Source organism: Pholis gunnellus (genome assembly GCF_910591455.1).
Source record: "Pholis gunnellus genome assembly, chromosome: 7".
Classification (NCBI taxonomy): Eukaryota; Metazoa; Chordata; class Actinopteri; order Perciformes; family Pholidae; genus Pholis; species Pholis gunnellus.
The window spans coordinates 4,258,380-4,279,393 of NC_136533.1; the positions used below are offsets into that span (position 1 = coordinate 4,258,380).

Genomic DNA, 21,014 nt, shown 5'->3' on the forward strand with positions numbered 1-21,014 from the left:
TCTTTAATTTGTTTGCATCTAATTTAAAAAACATGCAAAGAAAATATTGTATTAGATATTTTAATTTGTCCTCATTTAATACGTCATGTGAGCTCACTTCTGTGAAACATTATTTTACACCACATCACTGAATAATCATGTTTTTCCTTGTTTCCATTAATAATTTTCCATTAAAATGATTTTATAAAAATGAAGAAACATTAAAAACCCAATATGAAGAGGTATGTTGTATAAATCCAGTGCATTCATATTTTTGGGGTATTTTTTAATCACATTAAAAACTTTATTTTCCATCAAACATAATTCTGCCAAATAAACAAATTAAACATGAGATCAAAAGAGGTGATACATGAGCCCAATTCATATATATATAAAATATATAGATATTTAAAATATATATAGATATTTTTTTAACTAATATAGGCAAGTCAGCATGGAGATATTGGGGGAAAACATCAGTATTGTGTCAGTATTTTATTCTTCTATTATCCCGACCCTCCAGAGGTTTATCGCGAGCATAGACAGGTGAGCTAACCGGTCTCGTGATGTCAACACGGGGCTAGTCTGAGGACGCCGTATGGTCCAACGGTAAGTCCACGTTGTTCCGGTAAGTTTGTACGTTCGTCGAAGAAGACACACAGTGGTGATTATCAAAGACTTTCAGTTTATGATCATTAAAATGTGTGAAATAGGTGGTTTTTACGTCACCGAGCGCTATGTAGCAGCACCAGGGCTAAGCTAACTTCCGGTTAGCACCTGTGGAAGAGTAACGTCATCGTGGCGGGATAGCTTCTTAGCTACTAAGCTAGCTGACGTTCCTGCACAACACCTGTGTGAAAGATGTTTATACAAAGGATACAAGCAAGCTAACGCTACACGTTTGCTGTGTTAACAATAAGCCTTATCTACAAAATTTCAGTTTTGTATTGTAATTTATTGTATGTATATATATATATATATAATAATTAAATGTAATTCAATAGATAGTTAACATTAACTATAACTTATTTGTAAAGCCCTCTCTTTATACCAACGTATTATTTACATATATCATCCTTATTTAATAGCCTATACATGATTGCATTGCTAGACAACAGCTTGGATCCATGCTTACTTCCTGTCAGCTTGTGTCATTCACATGCATTAAGACAGGAATTAAACAGGGATGTTAAATCTTAACTATAACTGTGAAATGGTCTTTATACACAATACTGAATTTAAATATCAGACGTTTCTTAGCTGGAGCAGTAATGAGTTTTCTCTCTCTGGGCCATGGGGGATATATTTATCTTCCTCTGTAGAAGTGTCCTTCATACATTAGTTACAGGTGGCTAATGGCCATAAAGTGCATTTGTTTTATGAGTCATTCATTAGTATGAGCAGTGCACTCCAGTTTTTAGACAAAAGACTCACTGTCACAAAGTAACGACACACTTTAGGTGATATTTATTTATTATAGGAGTTTTAATAGAGTACCACGGGATGCAATTTAAAAAACTGAGATGATGGTTGTTTTAAGATGCAGGAATAAAGGGCTTGTATTTAAACTAATGACTTTGTGGATGGAGTCTAAATGTCTCTTATTATTAAGTTGGCAGCAGATGTCTACTCTTAGTTTTTAAGAAGATCCGCTCACTTTCAGTCTCATTTTATATGTAACCTCATGCACAAGTAAAAAAAAGAAGCTCTGGGGCAACATTGTTGACTGTTTTGCAGCCTTTATTTACATATCAAAATCTATAAGAAATGACAATCGTAGAAAAGAAAAATTATTACAAGGTAGTCTTTTTTACAGTTGTGAGTACAACAGGGTTTTGTGCTGCTGATTTCATCACAATGTTCTCACAAAACTAGTTGTAAAGCACACTTGCACTTATCTTTCATTTCAGACCTATAGTCCAGATAAACGTCTTTCTAATGTGCATAAATGCGAGTGACAAAATCACCAATCACTGCCGACTCTGCGATTATAAGAACTATTTTTCATTTTATATTCAGCTTCTGAATGACTGTTATTCTAAATCTTTGATATATCCAAATCCACAAGTGCACTTCACACCCGTCAAAAGAAGAAATAAACTTCTTTCCCAATTAAATGAGGGCAAAGTTCACAGATGCAGTATTCATTACGGTCTAACAATCAAGTAACACAACACATTTCTGCACCAACATAAAATAAAAAGAACCCCTTTTTCAAATCTGGGTCAGAAAGTTGAATGTGTAAAAAAAAATGTACGTGTCATCTAACATTCGATATATATTTTTATCCCTGAGGATATATTCAGGCACAGTTTGTGCTCGCGTGGTAAATCACTCGGGCAGGTCGGTGACAACATCCGTCTTCACTGCGTCCACCAGAAAGCTGAGCTCGTTGCACAGTGTCTCGTGGCGGTAGGCCATGCGGATTTGTGCCACGTTCGTCCGGTGAATGTCGTTGCCCCGCGGTCCGTCCTGTCGGTAGTTTGCACCAATGAAGTGTTTCTTCTCCTGCAGGGTGAAAAGGTAAAGAAATAGAAAAATATAGATACAATATAGAGCAGATATAACGCATACTTGTCACCTCAACATGTGGTATTTGTGCAGATAGTTTGGTTGAATTGTTGACCTTTTCTATTTGAGAACAAGCTGTTAAACTTCTTGTTCAGCTTTATAAAGGAGTATCTTATCTTATGTTACAACGTGACTGAATGATATTCCTCTGTATTAGGACACAGTAGCATTTATGAGCTCCAGGACAAGGTTTCATTTAGGTCAGTTCCATAAGCAGTTAGATTTATTACGGTGACGTAGCAAGACCTTTATGGACCTTTGGATAACTGAGGCAGGGATTGTACAAAAGAGGAAGCACTCCTCAGTACAATGCATGTGGGGCTAATATAATGTAATGTTTGACCAATAATTTGCTCATTAGGGGAAAGTTTTTGAGAGAGCCCAACTGTAAAATTTGAATAGGCCAATATTAGCTGAATCAAAGATATATCTTGACAAAGGGAAGAAACCGTAGTGATGCCAGAAATATCTTTGAGGCCGTTTAGAAACAGTGTCATCATTGTTTGTCCACCAGAGAGCACTGACAAGTTTATTTTAAACTGTAGAATGTCTCTCAGCTTTTAAATTCTCAAATATGTATTGGAACCGTCTTTGCTCGCTCACTGAGGGACATATAGTTCAGAAGAATAGCTTTGTTAAACAGACAAAAGTTGCAAATTCTTGGCTCAAGCCCCCAATTTGAACCTTATTTTGTTAAGGATTGGACTATTTTATTGGCAGCATGCAAAGTTTAATGAAGCTCAGCCTGTAGACCGTGATGGACGTAAGCAGGAGGGTGATGGAGAAATACGTAGTAAAGTCCTAAAAGCCAGGAATGAAACTGATGGAGATCGACTTTACCTGATGTGAGAGTCCGCTCTGCAACACACTGTTTCTGGCTATCTCACACAAGTCACAGGTGCTCAGCTTCCACAGCTGGGCTGCGATGGCGTACTCCTCCATCAGGGCCTCCTGAAAGGGTTAAAAGGAACATTTTATTCATTTATTCATACTCATTATGGCTTATTCTTATGAGAGTAATTTGATCATGTGTGTCCTACTAGTACAGCTGGAATGATTCGTCGCTGGACCGAAAAATGATATCAACTATTTTGATTATTGATTTTTTGTTTGTCATTTATTTATTTAATTGTATTTATCAAAACTACTGAAACAGTTTCTTCAGTGTCTGAGGTTCCAGCTGCTCAAGTGAGAGGATTTGCTGCTTCTCTTTGTCATAGTAAACCAAATATCTTTGGATTTTGGACTTTTGGTCAGTCTGTGAAGTTTCGACATTTTTGTCACTTTATATGACATTTCATTGACAAAAAAAACGATAAACAGCTATATCGAAGAAAGAATCAGTACAATTATTGATGAAAAATAACAGTTAGTTGCAGCCCTTCCCAATACTTATTAGTTTATGTTTCATCAAGTGAAGTCCCGGGGTTCCTGCACCACACACAGTATTGTGCATTATACTGATGCTGATAACCTCCGGACTAGTGTCACCAAGACAGTCCGCCGTAAAGTGATCCTGACTGTGAGGAACTTAAATAGTCATGTGATCCCTTCTGGTCCTGGTGGTTCTGACCTTGGTGTAGTGGAACTGCATGGGATCGTCAGTGGACAGCGACACACACAGGCCTTTCTGCAGGAACTCTCGTAGCGGGTTCTTGGAGTACTCCAGGAACAGGCTGTTGTTGCTCAGTGGGGACATGGCAATCGGGACCTGGGCCAGGTAGTACAGGTACTGCAACACTGGACTCTGTGGGGGTGTAGACGGCAAAGCAATGTGAGTAATGCTACCGGAGTTACTGCAGAAACTTGTACTGCAGAAACTTGAGCTGGCAGCAAATTGTTTGACTTTGAGTATCAAACCCTGGCATGGATTCAGGACTGCACCTTCTTGAGGTTGAGTCCGTGGGAGATGTTGTCAGACGTGAGGAAGGCAGAGACCAGGTGGGTGATGGAGCCGGCCTCGCCACAGTGGGGACGAAACTGGAAGGTGTTCAGTCCTCGCTCCCTGAGGAGGGACAAATAATGAGCCAAAAAACATCATATTTCTGGTGTTTACATCTTGGCTTTATTGCAGGAAGGAATCAGTGTGAACATGATTGTGCCGTGCCAAGTAACACAAGGTGTTAATTGCATTGGCCTTCGATGTCATAAAACCACTCGGGAATCTTTGCACAGTCATGCAGGACGTACTTGCGCAGGTTGTTGAGCACCATGATGTTGGCGTACATGTAGAACAGATAGTAGGTGTATGGAGGGTTGTCGTCGGTGGTCCACGCCTCAGGCTTTGGGCTTTTGTAAGAGAACATGTGGTCGCTGTGTTTGGACTCGTCATCCACGCTGTCAAATCCTGTCACCTACAGGACAACGACGACGATGTCAGCGGCACATTCGTGAAACAAATACTACACAATCATGCATGTTCATCAGCACCGCTCAAATGCTGGTAAAGTATGTAAGCGGCTCGTAGATTTGCTTCACTCACCAGCCAAAGAAAACAATGGCAATCTCTAATGAGTGGCTGGTAAAGTTTGCTCAGTCTGTTTCCAAAGAAGTGTCACTAAAAATCAGAGAATACTCCGGGCAAAACAAACATATATTTGCTACTACAGTATTTCACTTTAAAAGGTTTCTTGTCACAGATTCCACCGATCACAGGCGTACTTACGTATTTCAAGAATACATGGGTTGCTTTGTGCTTCTGGGGATTCACTGTAGCCTCAAAGAGGGGGAGGAAAATGTTCTGCAGCATCTTGGCGTAGTTTGGTACTAATTTCTTTGACTTGAAAATGTCACTGCAAGACAAAATGAATCAAATGAACTCATCTTGCCGTACAAAAAAACAGATTTTTAGCACTTGTTTGCTTATTCGGAAAACAATTAAACTCTGACATTAAAAATGATCTTCTCAGGATTTCTTAAGCCTGATGTTGCCGCACACATAAAGGAATGATTCAAATCTATTCCACACAGTGAGGGATGCATCGTTTTAATGGTATCGGATCGGTACTCCGTATCGGCCGATACCCAAAGCCCAGGTATCGATAACTGAAAAAAGTCATGTTGGTGCCGCCCTAATGGTCATCCTAAATAAACTACCTGAATTTCATCAGTCATGATTTAAAGGAGGAAATAATACAACAATTGTGAAGATGAGGAACCTTTCATATAACTCATCGTCACATTTAAATGGGCGCAGGCCGCTTTGCGTTAAAAGAACCATGTATTATTATGTTACTGTCGGGAATGTGCCCGCTGTCTCCCAGCTTTCCCCTGAGCACTCACTAGATCCTGGGAACTTGGATCATCCACCTCATGTTGGGTGAGTGGACCTTATGCTGGATGAACCAGGTTGCGAGGCGCTCCCACTCGTTGGCAGAGCGGCCGTAAATGGACAGACGGGGCTCGGCGTGCTGGTACTTGCTGTCCTCCAGCTCTTTGGCCACTTCCTGAAACAAGACGCCAAAACCACAGGACGTTGGTGATGTTTCTCAATGAAGCAGAAGCGACCGTTTGTTAATTCTTTACGCAACAGATCACAAGTTTCTGTTTGCATGCGTGGTATTTCTAAATACCAATAGAGCAAGGGTACTTTAAGATACTTCATGTACTCTAGTATCAGTTGTCCACCAACAGTGGGTGCCAGGCCTTTACAACCAAAGCAATTATCACCTTCATTATCACGGAGTTTGTTGACTTTTTATAATTCCAGTTTAGCTTCATCCAACTTCAACCTGAGCAGAAATCTATTTAGATACATGAAAACCCCGTCTTGCAGGGCCTCCGAGTGATATTAGTACTTAAACTCATACTACACCTTGATGAGACGTGCGAAGTATTCTCCTTTGATGTAGTTGTCTGTCTTCAAGTATATCTCTCGCAGCTCGCTGGCTCCCACTGGGTTGTATTTGGAGTTGAACTTGTCAAAGCGATGAAATGTTTGTCTTCCCTAAGAGAGTGATTCGTGAGAGAGGGGGAATCTTGTGATCACGTTCTCCGTCCAACAAAGTGACTGTGTTGATTATTGTCAGATTACACATTAAGAGGTCCTCGCATGGAACATAAAAATGATTGCATAACACCACGTGAAACGCATGAACACCCATAATTGCATCCTTGTGTCAGTAAGCACATGTTAGTGAAAACTTCTGTCGTTATTTGAACACGACAAATTGAACCTCTGCATGCACATGGAGCTATTACGTGATTACCTGATTTATTTGCCTCAAGGACGTTTTTTCTTTTGAGATAAATCATCCAAAGCGAACCGGATGTATTGCAGAAATGTAGCTGGAATTGATTGAGTTTGACGGTTATGAATTTGTTCTTACAGCGTGCACGTCCAGAGAGTCCACGGTGAGGTCGTAGGGGTCCTTGTTGAGGTTGTGGAAGACTTCCTTCAGCGTGAACTTCTGACCGGCCATCTCCAAGACCACGCGATCGGCCTCCGTCTGGTATGTGGTCTTTATGAATTTCAGCAGATGCTTCTGGTTCATGCAGGCAGCAGCGTGGATATGCGTGTCCACCTGTGTTGGACATGAAGCAGACGATGTGCATGACTTCATCTGACAGCGGATACATAAACTTCGGTTTATTTAGACTCAGGGCACTTTAGTTAGAAATAAATTGTGCTGTAGCGAGACGGCCCTTCAGAGTAAAAGCTCAGACTGAAGCAATGTCGGCCACATGAATCTTATTACATCTTTTTTAATACAGAGGTTCTATATTATGATTATTTGCATGCGGAGCTAGATGTAAAAAAATACCAACCGACCTTTCTGACGTTGTAGAAGTCTCTGTGTGGAATACATTTCAGCTCTTTCATCTCGGCCATTTCATTCATCATTTCATGGAGATAGAATTTAGAGGCCAAGAAGTTCAACCGTCGGTGACAGTAGGTCTTCCTGTGAGGCATGGAGGCAAATGTAAGATATGTCACTAATCTTTTCCTCAGGCATACTGCTCCACAGTTCAGGAAGGGTATTTTGTGAAATATGAGTTGAATATAGTTAAATATTTAAAACGTCTGAGCACTCACGTTGGGCCGTCGGCTATCATTGCGAGGACGTGGCTCAGGTCTATAGCAAAGGTCTCGAGGTCGGGGTACGGGAGGTTGTGGGGCTGCTGTTGTTCCAGGGCCTCGGCGTTGTCGTAAACATTAACTATGCCGTCTTTCATCTGCAGCTCGTAGTTCAGGTCCTCAGGAATACCCTCCATGGAGTACGGGTCCTCCCCTTCATGAGGGAAAGGCCAGATGTCTGCAGACGATGGGAGGAAATAAACAAAAAGGGCAAATGAGTTTACTTTGTTTACGAATCTGAACTCTAAAAATAATGTTTTTTGTAAACTGTTTATCTGAACCCTTTGAGATTATGAACCTTCAATATTTAGCTCCCACGTTCTCTTTACCCCAAGTCTGGTGTAGTACAGTGCACTTGATGGCCAGGTTACAGTACACATTGGTCATATCCATATATGTATCAGTGTAGGACAGCTATTCCTATCTGTAGTCATGAATGGTTCGACTGACTTTGGCTCACACTCTCTTCACACTAACACAGAGAAGTTGTAAAAATAGACGTTTTGTTCATCATTACCATGCAAAACACAACTAAACGTAAACAGCACAGAACCTCTGACATCAACTTAATGTTGCACTCGTTGTTCCAACACTTTTCTTCTTGCTGTTCTCTCAAGGACACCCATTGCATTGAATCGAGTGCGGGAAATAGCCGCTGTTATATCTGTCTCTTGAGTTATCGCTGCTGCTTTCTGCTCTCAGTCTGAATTGTTTTGCTAACCTTGGATGTGAGAGTGCTGCAGTCGAGGCTTAACATGGCTCACTGACAGCAAAGAAAAGATATGTCACCTGTTTCATCACAGGGTTGTACACTTGTTTACAGTGTTGTGTTGGTTGGTTGGTTGAGCTGGACAAACGGCTTTGCTTGCACAGGTCTAGAATGAAGGTACATAGAGTTGGAGCGGTCGCTGTTTGGTTTCAATTCTTTCTTTAAACGTCATCCTTAATATTACATAAAGGAAAAGTGTGTAGAATTTAGGGGGATTTATTGTCAGAAATTTAATATATTATTGATATTGAGTGTGTTATAACGTCAAACTAAGAATCATTGTGTTTTCGTTAGCTTAGAATGAGCTGATTAATTTTACCATGAAGTTTTTATCTACATAGGCTTCAACCGTTTTATCAAAGAAGCTTTAACAAATGTTTTAATCCTTAATATCGATATTGCAACAATATTTTAGGGTTGACCATTGGTGCTTTTAATAAAACATTGACATTCTGAGATTTTTGATAAATACAGTAATATAATCAGTAATATAGATATATAATGACTAAATAGATAAAAGCAAATAATATAACAGCTAGAACAGTCTGGTAAGTTCAGAAACACTGAAGCCATATTGCAACACTACAACATCCAAAATCTAATACGTCTTATGGAAAACATGAATGGATCCGAGAGCTCCCAAAATAGCTCCTCCCACGTCGCAACTCCATTGAGTGTACAAGAGTAAAGACAGGAGTATTAACTTAAAACGTTTGTCCAATGAGTGAAAGAGGAGCTTCTCTGATGCCCCTACCTGGCATGATCTCATCCTCCTCCCGCCATTTCTCATTTTGGGCGCTGCGGAGGAACCGGGCGGTGGTCCTGGGGAAGGTGTGGTAGGCCAGTCTGGAGTACTTCTCTCTGATGAACAGAGCCCCAAGCAGACTTTTGGCTGCCTGCTCATAATCCTCAACTGTGATCTGGAAACGTCATGAAAAAAAGTTGTTACTTCACCAAGAAATTCATTTAAAATCCTAAAATCCTCTTTTAGAGTAATACTAATTCATTGAAACTACGGTGCACAGCTAAATGCATGCTCTTCCTGGTGTTGCCTCACGTCAGCTTAAAGACGACACCTGGTAGCCATATTGGAAGTCCTCGGCTCTTGTGCAACACTGACAGATAGCATTTCAGCAACCACACAATTGGCAATCTCAGCATTATTGAGTTTACATTCATTTCTGTCCTTATTTTATTCTATCGACAGTTTTATCTTCTTTGTATTTAGATATTAATTACCAACATACAGAGGATAGACCTTTTAGTTTTGGGACAAACTTTGCTCCAATGTTGATAGGAATCTAAAAATACCTCATCCATTTAGTTTTCTGGTGTGAAATGACCACAGCAGCCTCACCGAGTTTCTCTTTTAAGTCTAGTTGTTGTGCGTCGATCTTTGTCGCACAGCCACTTTTCTTTGAATGAAGATGCTCATCTTTGAGTGCAGAGAGATGTGATGAGCATAAAGCCACAGTTCCAAGTTCATGTTATGCGTTGACCCTTCTTACCCCTGCACAGTAATCTCCACTGATGGTCACTCTCTGGAAGTCTGGAGAGTCCTCTGTGGGAAAACCGTCTGGTGTGGTTGAGTCCAGCGTTGGGGAGCGGACCGAGTCACCATCGCAGGGTATCTGCGACGACACCGACAGCGAACGCTTCAACTTGAAACTCTTCTTCCTAGTGACGCACGCGAGAGAGAGAGAGAGAGGACGGGCATTACTCGCTCACATCTTTTCAGCTCACACATGGAGATTTGAGATGCAAAAGGGCTGCACATGAAGAGAGGGCAGATTTGATCAAACACATTTCCTACCTCTTAGCAGACTCCTGAGACTGCTGCGCGGACAGCTCCTTCTGCAGCGCCCTCTCCCTGTCCTCGTGCAGGCCGATGGGACAGTCCTCCGGCACGTTGAACAGCGACAGAGCATCATTGGTGTCCTCCACTTTCAGGGCAGTGGCGTACACCTTCTCCGCCAGCAGGCGTACCCTCTCATCCACCTCGTTCATCGACAGTCTTTGAAAGAGCCGCGGTATGTCTGAGGGAGTCGAGAACGATTTGAGTTTGAATGTTTTCTCTTTGTTTTTTGTTAAAAGGCATATCCGACAAAAGTGTTTATTACAATTAATAAAGATGTAAATGATGGAGTAGTTCTGGGCAGAGAGCTGTTGCTTGTGTAGGCCTACAGTGGACGCAGGCTTATGCCAAATGACATTGTGTGGACGACTGTGGAGAGCTCCTTCAATCAGAGGATCGGCGGTTCGATCCCCGGCTCGTCGTTGCTCCCGTAGCTGTGCCTGCGGTGTATGAATGTGGATGGCACATAAGGTGGCACTTAGCCCCTGCCGTCAGTGTGTGAATGGGTGAATGATGACGAGTAGTGTGAATGCTCTTTGAGTGGTCGGAAAAGCGCTGTAAAATTACAGAAAGGACATGCTTATCGGGCGACCTAACCAAGTCTTGAAAGCGCATGTCATTCCCTTACTCTCTTTTCACCACACTGAAGTAGATACAGTCTGTGAGGGAGAACTAACATTATGTTAGCGGTGACAGTGAATACACATACCAGCAGGATAAACATGAGACTGCCGAATATGAGTTGGAGGTTAGGGGGTGGCGGGGGTGAGGAGATTCACTTGGCATGTTTTGCAATGCCTCATCATAACTCTCACCAGTAAACATGTCTTGAGTGGCTACATGTCCTGCCAACGCGTCGGACAAGTTACAGCAAACACAGTTAATCAGGGTGCTGGCTGTCCTAGACTGGGACTACGGGTCAACCCCTCTCTGATTACTCTTCACGAGTATGTGAACGAGGCAGTGACAGATCATAATCTAAAAAAAACAAATGCGCACGCAGCCTGAAATTCTACCGTGGTGTTGTTGAACCTGTCAGGAGACGCAGAAATTAAACCAAGTGAGAGTAGAAGAGCTGTGAGACAGGAAAGGTCAGCTAGCGGCTATAGGCTAATTCCTGCAGTGTAAAAGACGTACAAGCATTCAGAGCATGTATGTTGATGTGCTGAGGTGGCTCACACAGATGCTGAAAAGAATCAGCTTTTATGTTAAAGACTGTCGTCGTCTGATTTTTAAAAGCACTTTCGCAGCAAAAGGGGAGTTCAGATTTATCTGACTGCTTGTGTTAATTGATGAAAAAGTATTCATGTACAGTAATGTAGAAGATTGTGGATGCAATACATCAAGACGCATTGAGAATGGTTGTGTGTTTGAATCGTTGAGGATTCACACCTCTATACAATCACTGTAAGTGTGGTTGACAACTGTTCCTCGTGCTTTTCATCGTTTGTTGCATTTCACCATAGTAGTCTTTTAAGTCAGTCAAATGTTTCGTCCTTGTTAGATTATTTATAGAAACTTTAAAACCAGGAACAGCAAACTTAAGTAAACATTCTCAAAGAATCTGCAGATAAGTATCCTGATAATTCAGCTTTTTACTGTAAATGGAGAAGGAATGTCCGCCTCTTTGTTGTTAGAAGGGAAGTTATTATCATACCATCATTGTTGACCTCTTGACCCTTTGGTTGGGAAAACAGTCATGTTTGTTTGTATTGACCTGATTCTCTTCCATACCCACGGCATGAGGAGCCTGGCTCCTATTTTGAAACTTGAGACCCTGTGAATTCATATTTTGAGTAGCACAGCAGAGTTGTGTTTTTAAATAAAACTTTGGCAGCCAACTGAATCCCACTGGTGTGAGATATACTGTTGCTATTCAACACCCTTCAGTAGCGGTTTAGTGGACCATTAAATCGTTTAACGTTAACCACCACAGTGTGAAATAAAGTTTTACTGATGATCGTTATCCGCCAATATTCAGTAAAATATGCGACCAGGACGTCAGCGTCATGCTTTTCTGTTCACAGATCTAATAATGTTACATTGTAAACAACCGATGTGTGTTTAAACTGACAGGACGGCGGCAGCATCGCTAACAGCCAACGAACAAAGGTTCAGTTCGGTTACATTATGATGCCTTCAGGCTCTGTTCTGTGAAAATGAGTTTTGGGCGAAGGTAAATTATAACGAACCACGTTTTATAATCCGTCGCACCACTAACTCTCATCACCTTGTCATCACTGTTACTATTAATATTAAAGTTGCAGCCAGTGCAGGTCACTGTTGGTATGTGAATCAACAAGTGCAAGACAGGAAATGCTGCACCGTTATATCACGGAGCAAACTTCTCTGCATGCAACTCTATCCGTCTGAAAACTCTTCTTGGCGCCGTCGCACATGACATTGGCACAATATTTTTCAACTTGCATATTTGGGAAGCCGGCATTTCTGACGAGCCTCTCGACTTGTGTACGTTCTCTCTACCGGAACAGCTGAGCAGCCTCTTGGGTGACCTTGACCCACTTCCTTCCTTATAGAAACCTGACGCACTAAAAGCAGTCTGTCGGGAGGGTCTGTTTACATATGTAACAACATTTCTAAAAATATGCATTTGTGTTTTGGAAAAATAGACCTTTACGTAGCCTAAAATATCATTAAAAAAATGTTTATTAAATTGCTTCAGTAATTAAAAATACTCTGGTGTACTTGCTGAATAAAGTGAATACTCAAACCACAGACGTTGAAGGACTGAAGGAGCTCTATGTGTCTCTTACCTTCCTTTGTGATTTTGGCCATGTTTGGTTCTCTCAGTCTCTGCCTGGTGAGTCAAGTATTTCAGCTGTCATGTGTCGCCTCCGGTCTCTTCTAAGACTATATAGCTCTGAGCTGTCTTTGTCTCAGAGACCACTGCTAAAGTGTTGCAGAAACCTCTCGACTCGGGTCTGGTGCCTGCCTCTTTCTCGGCTCTACGATGCTTCCTCTCCCGGCTTTTCCCTCCTACTGCCTCGGTCAAGCTCTGCTCCTCTGTTTATGTGGCCCGGGTGACAGTGTGTATTATGCAGCTGCTAGTTGTTGTTGTCTTGAGTGTCCCTCTCTACCTCTATTTTAGGGTGCTGAAAGCGTCATGGCAACAGGGGCTGCTAATCCAAGCTGGTACGTCGCAACTGTCTGCTAACGTGTGAGCGGCTATCTGTGAGATGGCGGGGCAACGAGGGGGGGGGATACGACCGCTCTAAGGCGATATAAAAGTCATGGGGAAATACATTTGAAAAATCTTAATTTCCCCCAAATGACAGTGAAGTATAGCTTCATCCACTGACTGTGAATTTAAGGAATTTAAAGAATCCATTATTGACCAAAAGCAAACGGTCCCAGCAGTTGTCCGCGGTGGAGCGAGCATGTAAGGGTTCACGCTGCTACAGTCAATGTTTTACCTGCAGAAAGTCATGTCAACAAATGTATTTAACAAGAAATATTATTTCTTTTAACCTGATCAGGGATTAAGAGAAACGCAGTTAATGCCATGTACAGTAAATGCTTTACTGTGATCTCATGTGGATGGTTTACACTTGCATGTTCAAGACTCTGTAAAGAGATTATCACTCTGAATACAGTGCAGAGGGATGAAAGTTAAAGTCAGTACTCATAACTGTGTATCCTTGTATCCAAAATAACTCAATCCAAAATCTGACTGAAACAAAGTGAAAGCAAAACATGTCTAAAGGAGGAGCGTCCGTCTTCTCACTGAGAAATGGGGGTCGAAAAACCTGAACCCGATGTCCCAAAATGATCCATTCACAAAGCTATTGGTCGGGGCTTTTTCTTCCAGTTCTGTATTATTATCTTGATGAAAACTCTACACGGTCATCGTAGCTCTTCATGTTGCCGAAACGGAAACTGTTTCCCGCTCACTATTTAGTACTGTGATAAGACAGGAATGTTAAGTGGGGTGGCACTGTTCAGTCCTTGTCGAGCACCAACGATGGAGGGACACTTTGATTTAGCAACACTGTCAACAGACGCATGGTGAACTGTGGTATACGTGAGACCGTTGGTACTTTATTTTTATGAATGTGTGTGTGTGTAGACTATGTTCACACTACACTGGACCGGACAGGAGTGTCTCTGGGTTCCGTCGGGGTTGAGGGTCTAAAGTTTTTGACTAGCTTTATTATTTATTTATTTATTATTAACTAAAAACAGCTGTCCGATACAAGCATCAGTGTTTATAGCGGATGCTAATTTCCAACACCTGTCCCTAGAAGTACGTTTTAAAAGGTTAGACAGAATACAGCGAGATACAATAAAGTACACGTTAATAACATTATATCTAAAAGCTCGACATGAGTTCAGGTTTGTTGCTGAATGAACCAGGATTTAGTTGCTCTCTTAAAAGCGATGAAGTGACAATTGTAGCCCGAGGCGTATAATGGAAGGTAAAACCCTGCAGGAGTATGTTCTCACCTTTCCCGAAGCATCGTGTAGTCTTCGCCTTGCCAAGGGGCGTTTCCGTTCTCTTCATTTTGATCTGTATTGAGAGAAACAAAGCTTTAATTAGTAGTGGACTAAGAGTTTAGTGGTGTCAGATGTGACTTCTGGGTGAGCTGGTGGAGTTTTCAGAACCAAATTAAAGTAGAAAATAGTTGGTACAATATGTTGACTTGACATCTCAAGAGTGTGTATAGGGGGTCAAAAGTCCTGCACCTCTTCAGGGTGAACTTCCATTTCACTAGCTTTTGTTTGTCTAAGTATTTTGCCAGAGAGGAGTCCTTTCATCTCTTTATCTACAAAGATAAAACATGATATTAGAACCTCATAGGTAAGAGACTTATACTTGTTAGCATTAGCCACTACTGCTGCTCCATTGAGGTTGTAGTTGTTGAATGCTAATAAACATTACTTGTTAGATTTTGGCTACAAATGTATGAGGTTTTCAGTTTTTTATTATTTATTTTCATTAATATCACAGTTTCATCATCATCACATCATTGTATTGCCTTGTGCCGTAGTAGATAAACACTGAACTTTTGATAGTAGCACGTTCTGGCCTTTCAGAAAGTTCACTAAAACAAACCATCAATGGAACGAGACATTGTCTCTCTGAAGGTGGAGGAACAGACTTTAGATCAGCTTCACAAAGGTGTACCAGTACTCCGCTCCATATTGAGGTCAAGTTTGGCCGGTGCTGATGTTGTGAGAAGATTCACATTGAGAAAAAATGAAACTATGAAACCGGAGCAGAACGCAGCCAAGTGTTGTAAGAATAACACATTGATTCCGTGCAGGTGGAGAAGTGCGAGTGAGAAATGTTTGGTGTTGCCAAAATACCAACTTAACTGAGTCTTTACACAGCAATTGCCCACGCAACATGTGTTTGTAATGATAGAGCTGCTGGGGAGGGTCAGTGGAGTTAACGGAGATTAAAGTGCCATTGAGGTCTCCACACGACAGCCGTCTCCGTCCAAACCAGGAGCAGAAGTTCACTTTCACAGCATCGATTACTCACACAGAGAAATATCGTCTTTTCATTTATCCAAATTATTATTAATCCTTTAGTTTGCCAATTTTGATTAATAATGGAGCTTTGAATTAATTGAATTATTCCTATGCAATGAGAATAACAGCTTTTATTTCACTTGAAATGGGAATTTAAGTCTCGGCCATATCGGTAAGAAAATAAAAAGATTTTAACTATTTTATTTTAGGACATATAAGACCAAAACTGCTATCAATGCACCTCTTGTCAATTATATAAATTGTGTATATGTTCAGTCCTCTACACTGTAAAAGACTAAAACAATAACTTAATTTAGAAATGATGACTTTAACATTACTTACGTTTGTTGTGTGACTTGAGAAACTTGAATGTTTGATCCACTTGCAGTATTTACTCATAAAAAAGTTTGAATGTCTCCTTTGCTGACTTTTAAAAAACCTTTCAAAGATTTAGTTTTAGGGAATTACTTACAACCCCCTCCATTGCTTTAACTTCGAAATGTTGAAACACTGGAATAACCGGAGAAGAGCTGACAAGGTGATCTTTACGTAGCAGGATGCCCCGGGTCTTTATTCTATAAAGGCACGATTGTGTTGGCTGTTATTCAGAAAGTGAGAAATAAACAGTTTGGTTTACTCTGTTATGAATTCACAGTGACAGGTGTTGGTTGTCTGATCGAGTGTACAACTTTGAGGTGACCGACGCACACAAAAAGAGAAACTGTGGTCAGCAGTCGGTTGAAAACAGTTCACTTGAGATGCTCTGTTGGTTTTGGAATTTCCTGTCTTTCTTTTTTTTTCAGTCGGAGGGCTTATGTACACAAGGCCAAACATTGCAGCATTAACACTTGAGTCACACCATTGCATCTGTGAAGGCTCTGCAGGAACACTGTACGTACAGCAGGTTTGTGTCAGATTGTCCACAAATGCATGTGAATGGGTAGAATGAGCTGCTATCCCCGTTATGTGGAGAATAGATCTGCATGTTTAAGCCTTGATAGATATATATATATTTGCTGAAGGTAAACATGAAGGTAAGGGCAACAGAAGACTTCTCCGCCCTGTGAGGCAGACTCGTGCGACTGGTGTACAACTGAACTTTTCTTTAAAAGGCATGTTGAGGCGTGTTGCTTTTTAAAAGGCTCGGTCCTGGATAATGGAATGCACTGTGTTTGCTGCTGGGTGGCATTTTGGACATGCACAATATAAAGTATGACAAATATAACCAAACATTTATATGGAAACTTAAAATCATAGCTGAGTGTATTTGTGTCTGTATATTTGTATTAATGTGAGGTGAACTGTTCACTTCACTGGATGTCGTTACTGAGATAAGGGACATGGCTGTTTTCAGACGCTTCCTGGTTTTGTGTGTTTAATTGTGACGCACCAAGGAAGGATGACTGTGCATTTTAAAAAGTGTTAAAAAGGAGGCTACTGTTTTAAGATTGGTGGTTAAACATGATCATTACCGGAGAAAATAAAGTTTATTTCCCAAGTAATCTACACTTTAGCTTTTAGTTAGAAATGTATTTCATTTTGTGGTTTTTAGTTTAATTTGAATTAAACTAAAAACTTCACCTCTAGAACCTCTTGAATTTGAATAAGGCTTAAATGTTGGTCAGTTTACATTTTATTATCCTCTGTTGAATTAACACATTTTAGCCATGCTATCAATAGCTATGAAATGATTTGCCTTAACATTTTGGACAGACATTCATGGTACCCAGAGGATGACTCATATTTCCTTAAGGGGCACCAGCAGGTTGACATATTGGCATTTAGTGAAATATCTTGACAACTATTGGATGGATTACCATAGAGACCTTTAACCGTTAACCAACAATAAGAATTTTGACCGATTAATGCAAACGGTTAAAGAGAAATGTTTTTTAAAAAAAAGAACAAAAAGCAGAAAAGAGAATGGCTGGTTTACAATAAAGGTCAGCCCAGTTGTTGCTAACTTCAGTGCTAACCTCCTTCACTTTAATCAGCAGGTTGCAGGTGGTTGGCGAGCACACCCTGCATGCAAAGCACTAATCTTGTCGCATCCCTAGATTACCTTGAAATATGGTTGAGACATTCATGGTGCCCTGAGGATGACTCATAATATCTTTGGTGATCTTCAGACTTTTGACTAAAGCTATCATGCAAAACTAAGATGGTGAATTTATTTAACATTATACCTGCTTAACTTAGCATGTTAGCATTGTGAGCATGACTCACAATGCTGGAGTCAACATGACCTCAACTCTACAGTTGCTCGTGGTGCAGGATAAATGACATGGACAAATCAATAAATCAACTGATTGTTGAAACATGTCGCTGAATAACTGGAATCTGTTTGTCAACAGAACTGAATTGAAAGAGTTTTGGTCTGCGGTCTGACTGCACCTCCCGACTTAGTCATCGTTGGCTGTTTGTTTTGCTCAACGGTCTTAAACAAACGCAAGCGCATTACACTCATATGATCAGTCTTTGTCTCTCAGTGTTTTACTGTCACTATGTTAAGGCTAACTGAGTGATTGTACAAACAATCTTAGGATATTTTCCCAATTTGGCAGTTAAGGGTAGTTCCAACTTTCCAGTATAGATGCTAGTGGCTCCATTTCTGTATCAAACTGATCGGACATGCAACGACGAACGTTGATGTGACGCTTTTTATTTTTTATATCACGTCTTATCTGGCTTTACAGGGCAAGGAGGCGTGGGACAACATAAACATTTCATGTCACTGTTATGCTGGACGAAATGATTGCGATTCATAATATTATCCAAATGTTCATTCAAATATGCTTAAAACTCTTAAAATGGCACTAAAACATACTGGAGTCACTTTACTTTTCATTTGTTCAGCTGCTTCTCTTTGGCCAAAGACACACTGGAAATAAACCTTAGTCTGTATGTCAATGGGGGAAACAGTTTGCTCACTTTTTATTGTTTTGGACAGTGTGTTTGGCTACCAGCTAACGGCTAAATTAACAACACACACAGCAGCCAGAGACAGTTATTTTCTGCCTTTTTATTAGGCATAAACCTCACATTTACATGGGTTTCATTAAGAAAATAGACTTGAAGCCTAAGTAAAAGTAGAGGCTATGACTGTGAGACAGAGCGCAGACGTGCACCTGGCTCTGTGCAGACAGAAGTGCGGATTAAAAACACGTCTGATACCCGGAGCGGGGTTAGCTTATTGCGGTTTGTACTCATTCATATAACATTACAGCAGTTGATGTTGCAGACATACCTTGCGGTGATCTGCACTCTACTGGATGTTTTTAATCCCTATCGCTAGTGCCAAGTGGAGTCAATCACACACTTCGTTGCTTTTAATTGAGGCTGTGACTGACAGTTCCCCAAAGTTGAACTCCATGAGACGTGAAGATAAGAATTTGCTTTGCCAGTGAAGGCAAATGTCCCCGTTCATTTGCATTGACTTGCAGTGAACGATAAGCGAATATATATGCGTCATTGTTCATTTCGCGCATAGGATTGTTTCATTAAAGGGATGGTTCAGGTGTTTTTAAAGTGAGGTTGTAGCAGCAAAACGTATTTTAGCCACCTAAAAAGAAAGACCCACCTTAACTAAATTAATATCTGTTTAAGCGTACGTTATATTTAGAATATCTTCACACCTTTCCTTGACATCAGGCAGCTCTTTTCGACATGGAAAGTGAAGCTTATCTTCGCTCTCTTCAAAGCCACAGGACTCCTTTGACAAACACAGATGAGTTTCACTCTCTGTTCAGTTCCGTGGTGGGAAAATATTCTAAATCTAACGTGTGGTTAAGATATAGATTTTCCTGCTGCCCCATTCCACAGTAGTACATTAGTTTGCACCCATGCTGGTACTTCTGTCTGTTTGTCCAAACTGGGGGCGTGCCGACCATCACTTACATTAGGTAACACACCGACGGTGTGAGAAAACGCCCAAACTATCCCGTTGAGTGAATAGATGAGTATACGCATTTGGCTTTAATGCTCTTGCTAGCACAGCTACTGTAAATCTGAAGTACTTATTGTACAATAACTTCACTGTTTCTTTAACTGCTGTGTTGCCGCCAACAGTTCAATGTAATGAACAAGTCAAATAGTGTAAGTTGGCTGCCCATCACAGCTGATAGACGATCACATTCATACCTGTGGGAAATGTATAGTCTCAAATCTACCTGACCTGGCTCGTCTTTGCGCTGTGTGGGAACAAGAGTTTCATATTACACCTGCAGACACACGAGTAGAGTGTTTTGTACAAACTCCACAGAGAAAGAGCTGAGGCTGAGAAACCTCAAATAAAAAGCTTTCCTGTCACTCTTCCATTTTGTGTTCCTGAAAGTCAACAACTTATTCTATTGCCTCTATTCTTAAACATTCTAGATGCTTTCCGATCTGAAAACATGATTAATGTAGAACTGAAAATCATCTGCCACTTCAGAAATGTGCATCTTTACTTTAGAATATTATCTTCGGGGGCAAAAGTACAGCCACGGTATTCCAGTCACCAGATACCACCGTACAAAGGCGCTCACTTGCTGGAAAGAATGCAAGAGGGATGCAAACGATAAGATGTGACTATTGACAGAAGGCCTAAAGAAGAGAAGATAAAAACTCAGGTGCAAAGAATCGTAGTTAACATTAACAGATGTGACAGCGGTGTACTTACTGTTTGAAGGGTCGTGCACAATGTCGGCTCTAGAGACCCTTATTAGGCTTCACGGGACAGAAGACGAGTCTAGTCAGAGCAGCCTCCTCGAGCATGCAGACACACGACCGGTCGACTCCCTTGCTGCCGGTCTGGACAAGTGTTGTAACGGGTGCACAATTTTAAACGCTTTCAAAGTTCCACAGCTCGGAATGAGGAAGAGATCTGTATCAGTTGTTGTCAGTGCAGTAGAGGAAGTGCTGGAGGAAGCTTGTAGTTGCACCCGCGCTTTGTGCCACTGGAAACTATTTATAGATCCCACTCCTCTCTGTTTATTTAGGCTGTAGGCCAAGGTGCAGTTCATTGTGCAGGCAACATCTTAGATTGCATAAAAACGTGCATAAAGGACCTGCATCGGATACTATTTATTTACATATAAATAATACGTTTTATCTCAATTTAAGGTTGAGCTAATGATCGGGATGTCCCCTAACCACTTAAAGAGAGAAGTACGCGTTGACAATTACAGGAAGTTAAATTCCTTAAAGTTGTGACATCGGTCAGGGCTCGATTCACCCCGACGGGGTCGACTGATCTGATGTTGAAAGATCCAAAACACCCAATGATG

At 41.0% G+C, this 21,014-nt stretch overlaps 1 protein-coding gene across 2 annotated transcripts; it reads right to left on the reverse strand.

Moving 5' to 3' along the window:
* Positions 1–1,698: 1,698 nt before the first annotated feature.
* Positions 1,699–20,616, reverse strand: ampd3b (adenosine monophosphate deaminase 3b). 2 transcript variants are annotated; one of them, XM_079162739.1, is made up of 16 exons: positions 20,408–20,616; positions 14,716–14,779; positions 10,210–10,432; positions 9,905–10,073; positions 9,151–9,316; positions 7,586–7,805; positions 7,322–7,451; positions 6,879–7,073; positions 6,365–6,496; positions 5,833–5,996; positions 5,216–5,342; positions 4,741–4,904; positions 4,435–4,555; positions 4,124–4,297; positions 3,391–3,501; positions 1,699–2,487 (listed from the first exon to the last, which is right to left on the reverse strand). In XM_079162739.1, the coding sequence occupies exons 2-16, from the start codon at positions 14,771–14,773 to the stop codon at positions 2,311–2,313; spliced, it is 2,331 nt and encodes a 776-aa protein (XP_079018865.1). In that variant the 5' UTR covers positions 14,774–14,779; positions 20,408–20,616; the 3' UTR covers positions 1,699–2,310. The 2 variants fall into 2 exon arrangements, with proteins under 2 accessions (XP_079018865.1, XP_079018866.1); XM_079162740.1 differs by lacking the exons at positions 14,716–14,779; positions 20,408–20,616 and adding an exon at positions 13,026–13,641.
* Between the last annotated feature and the right edge of the window lie 398 nt (positions 20,617–21,014).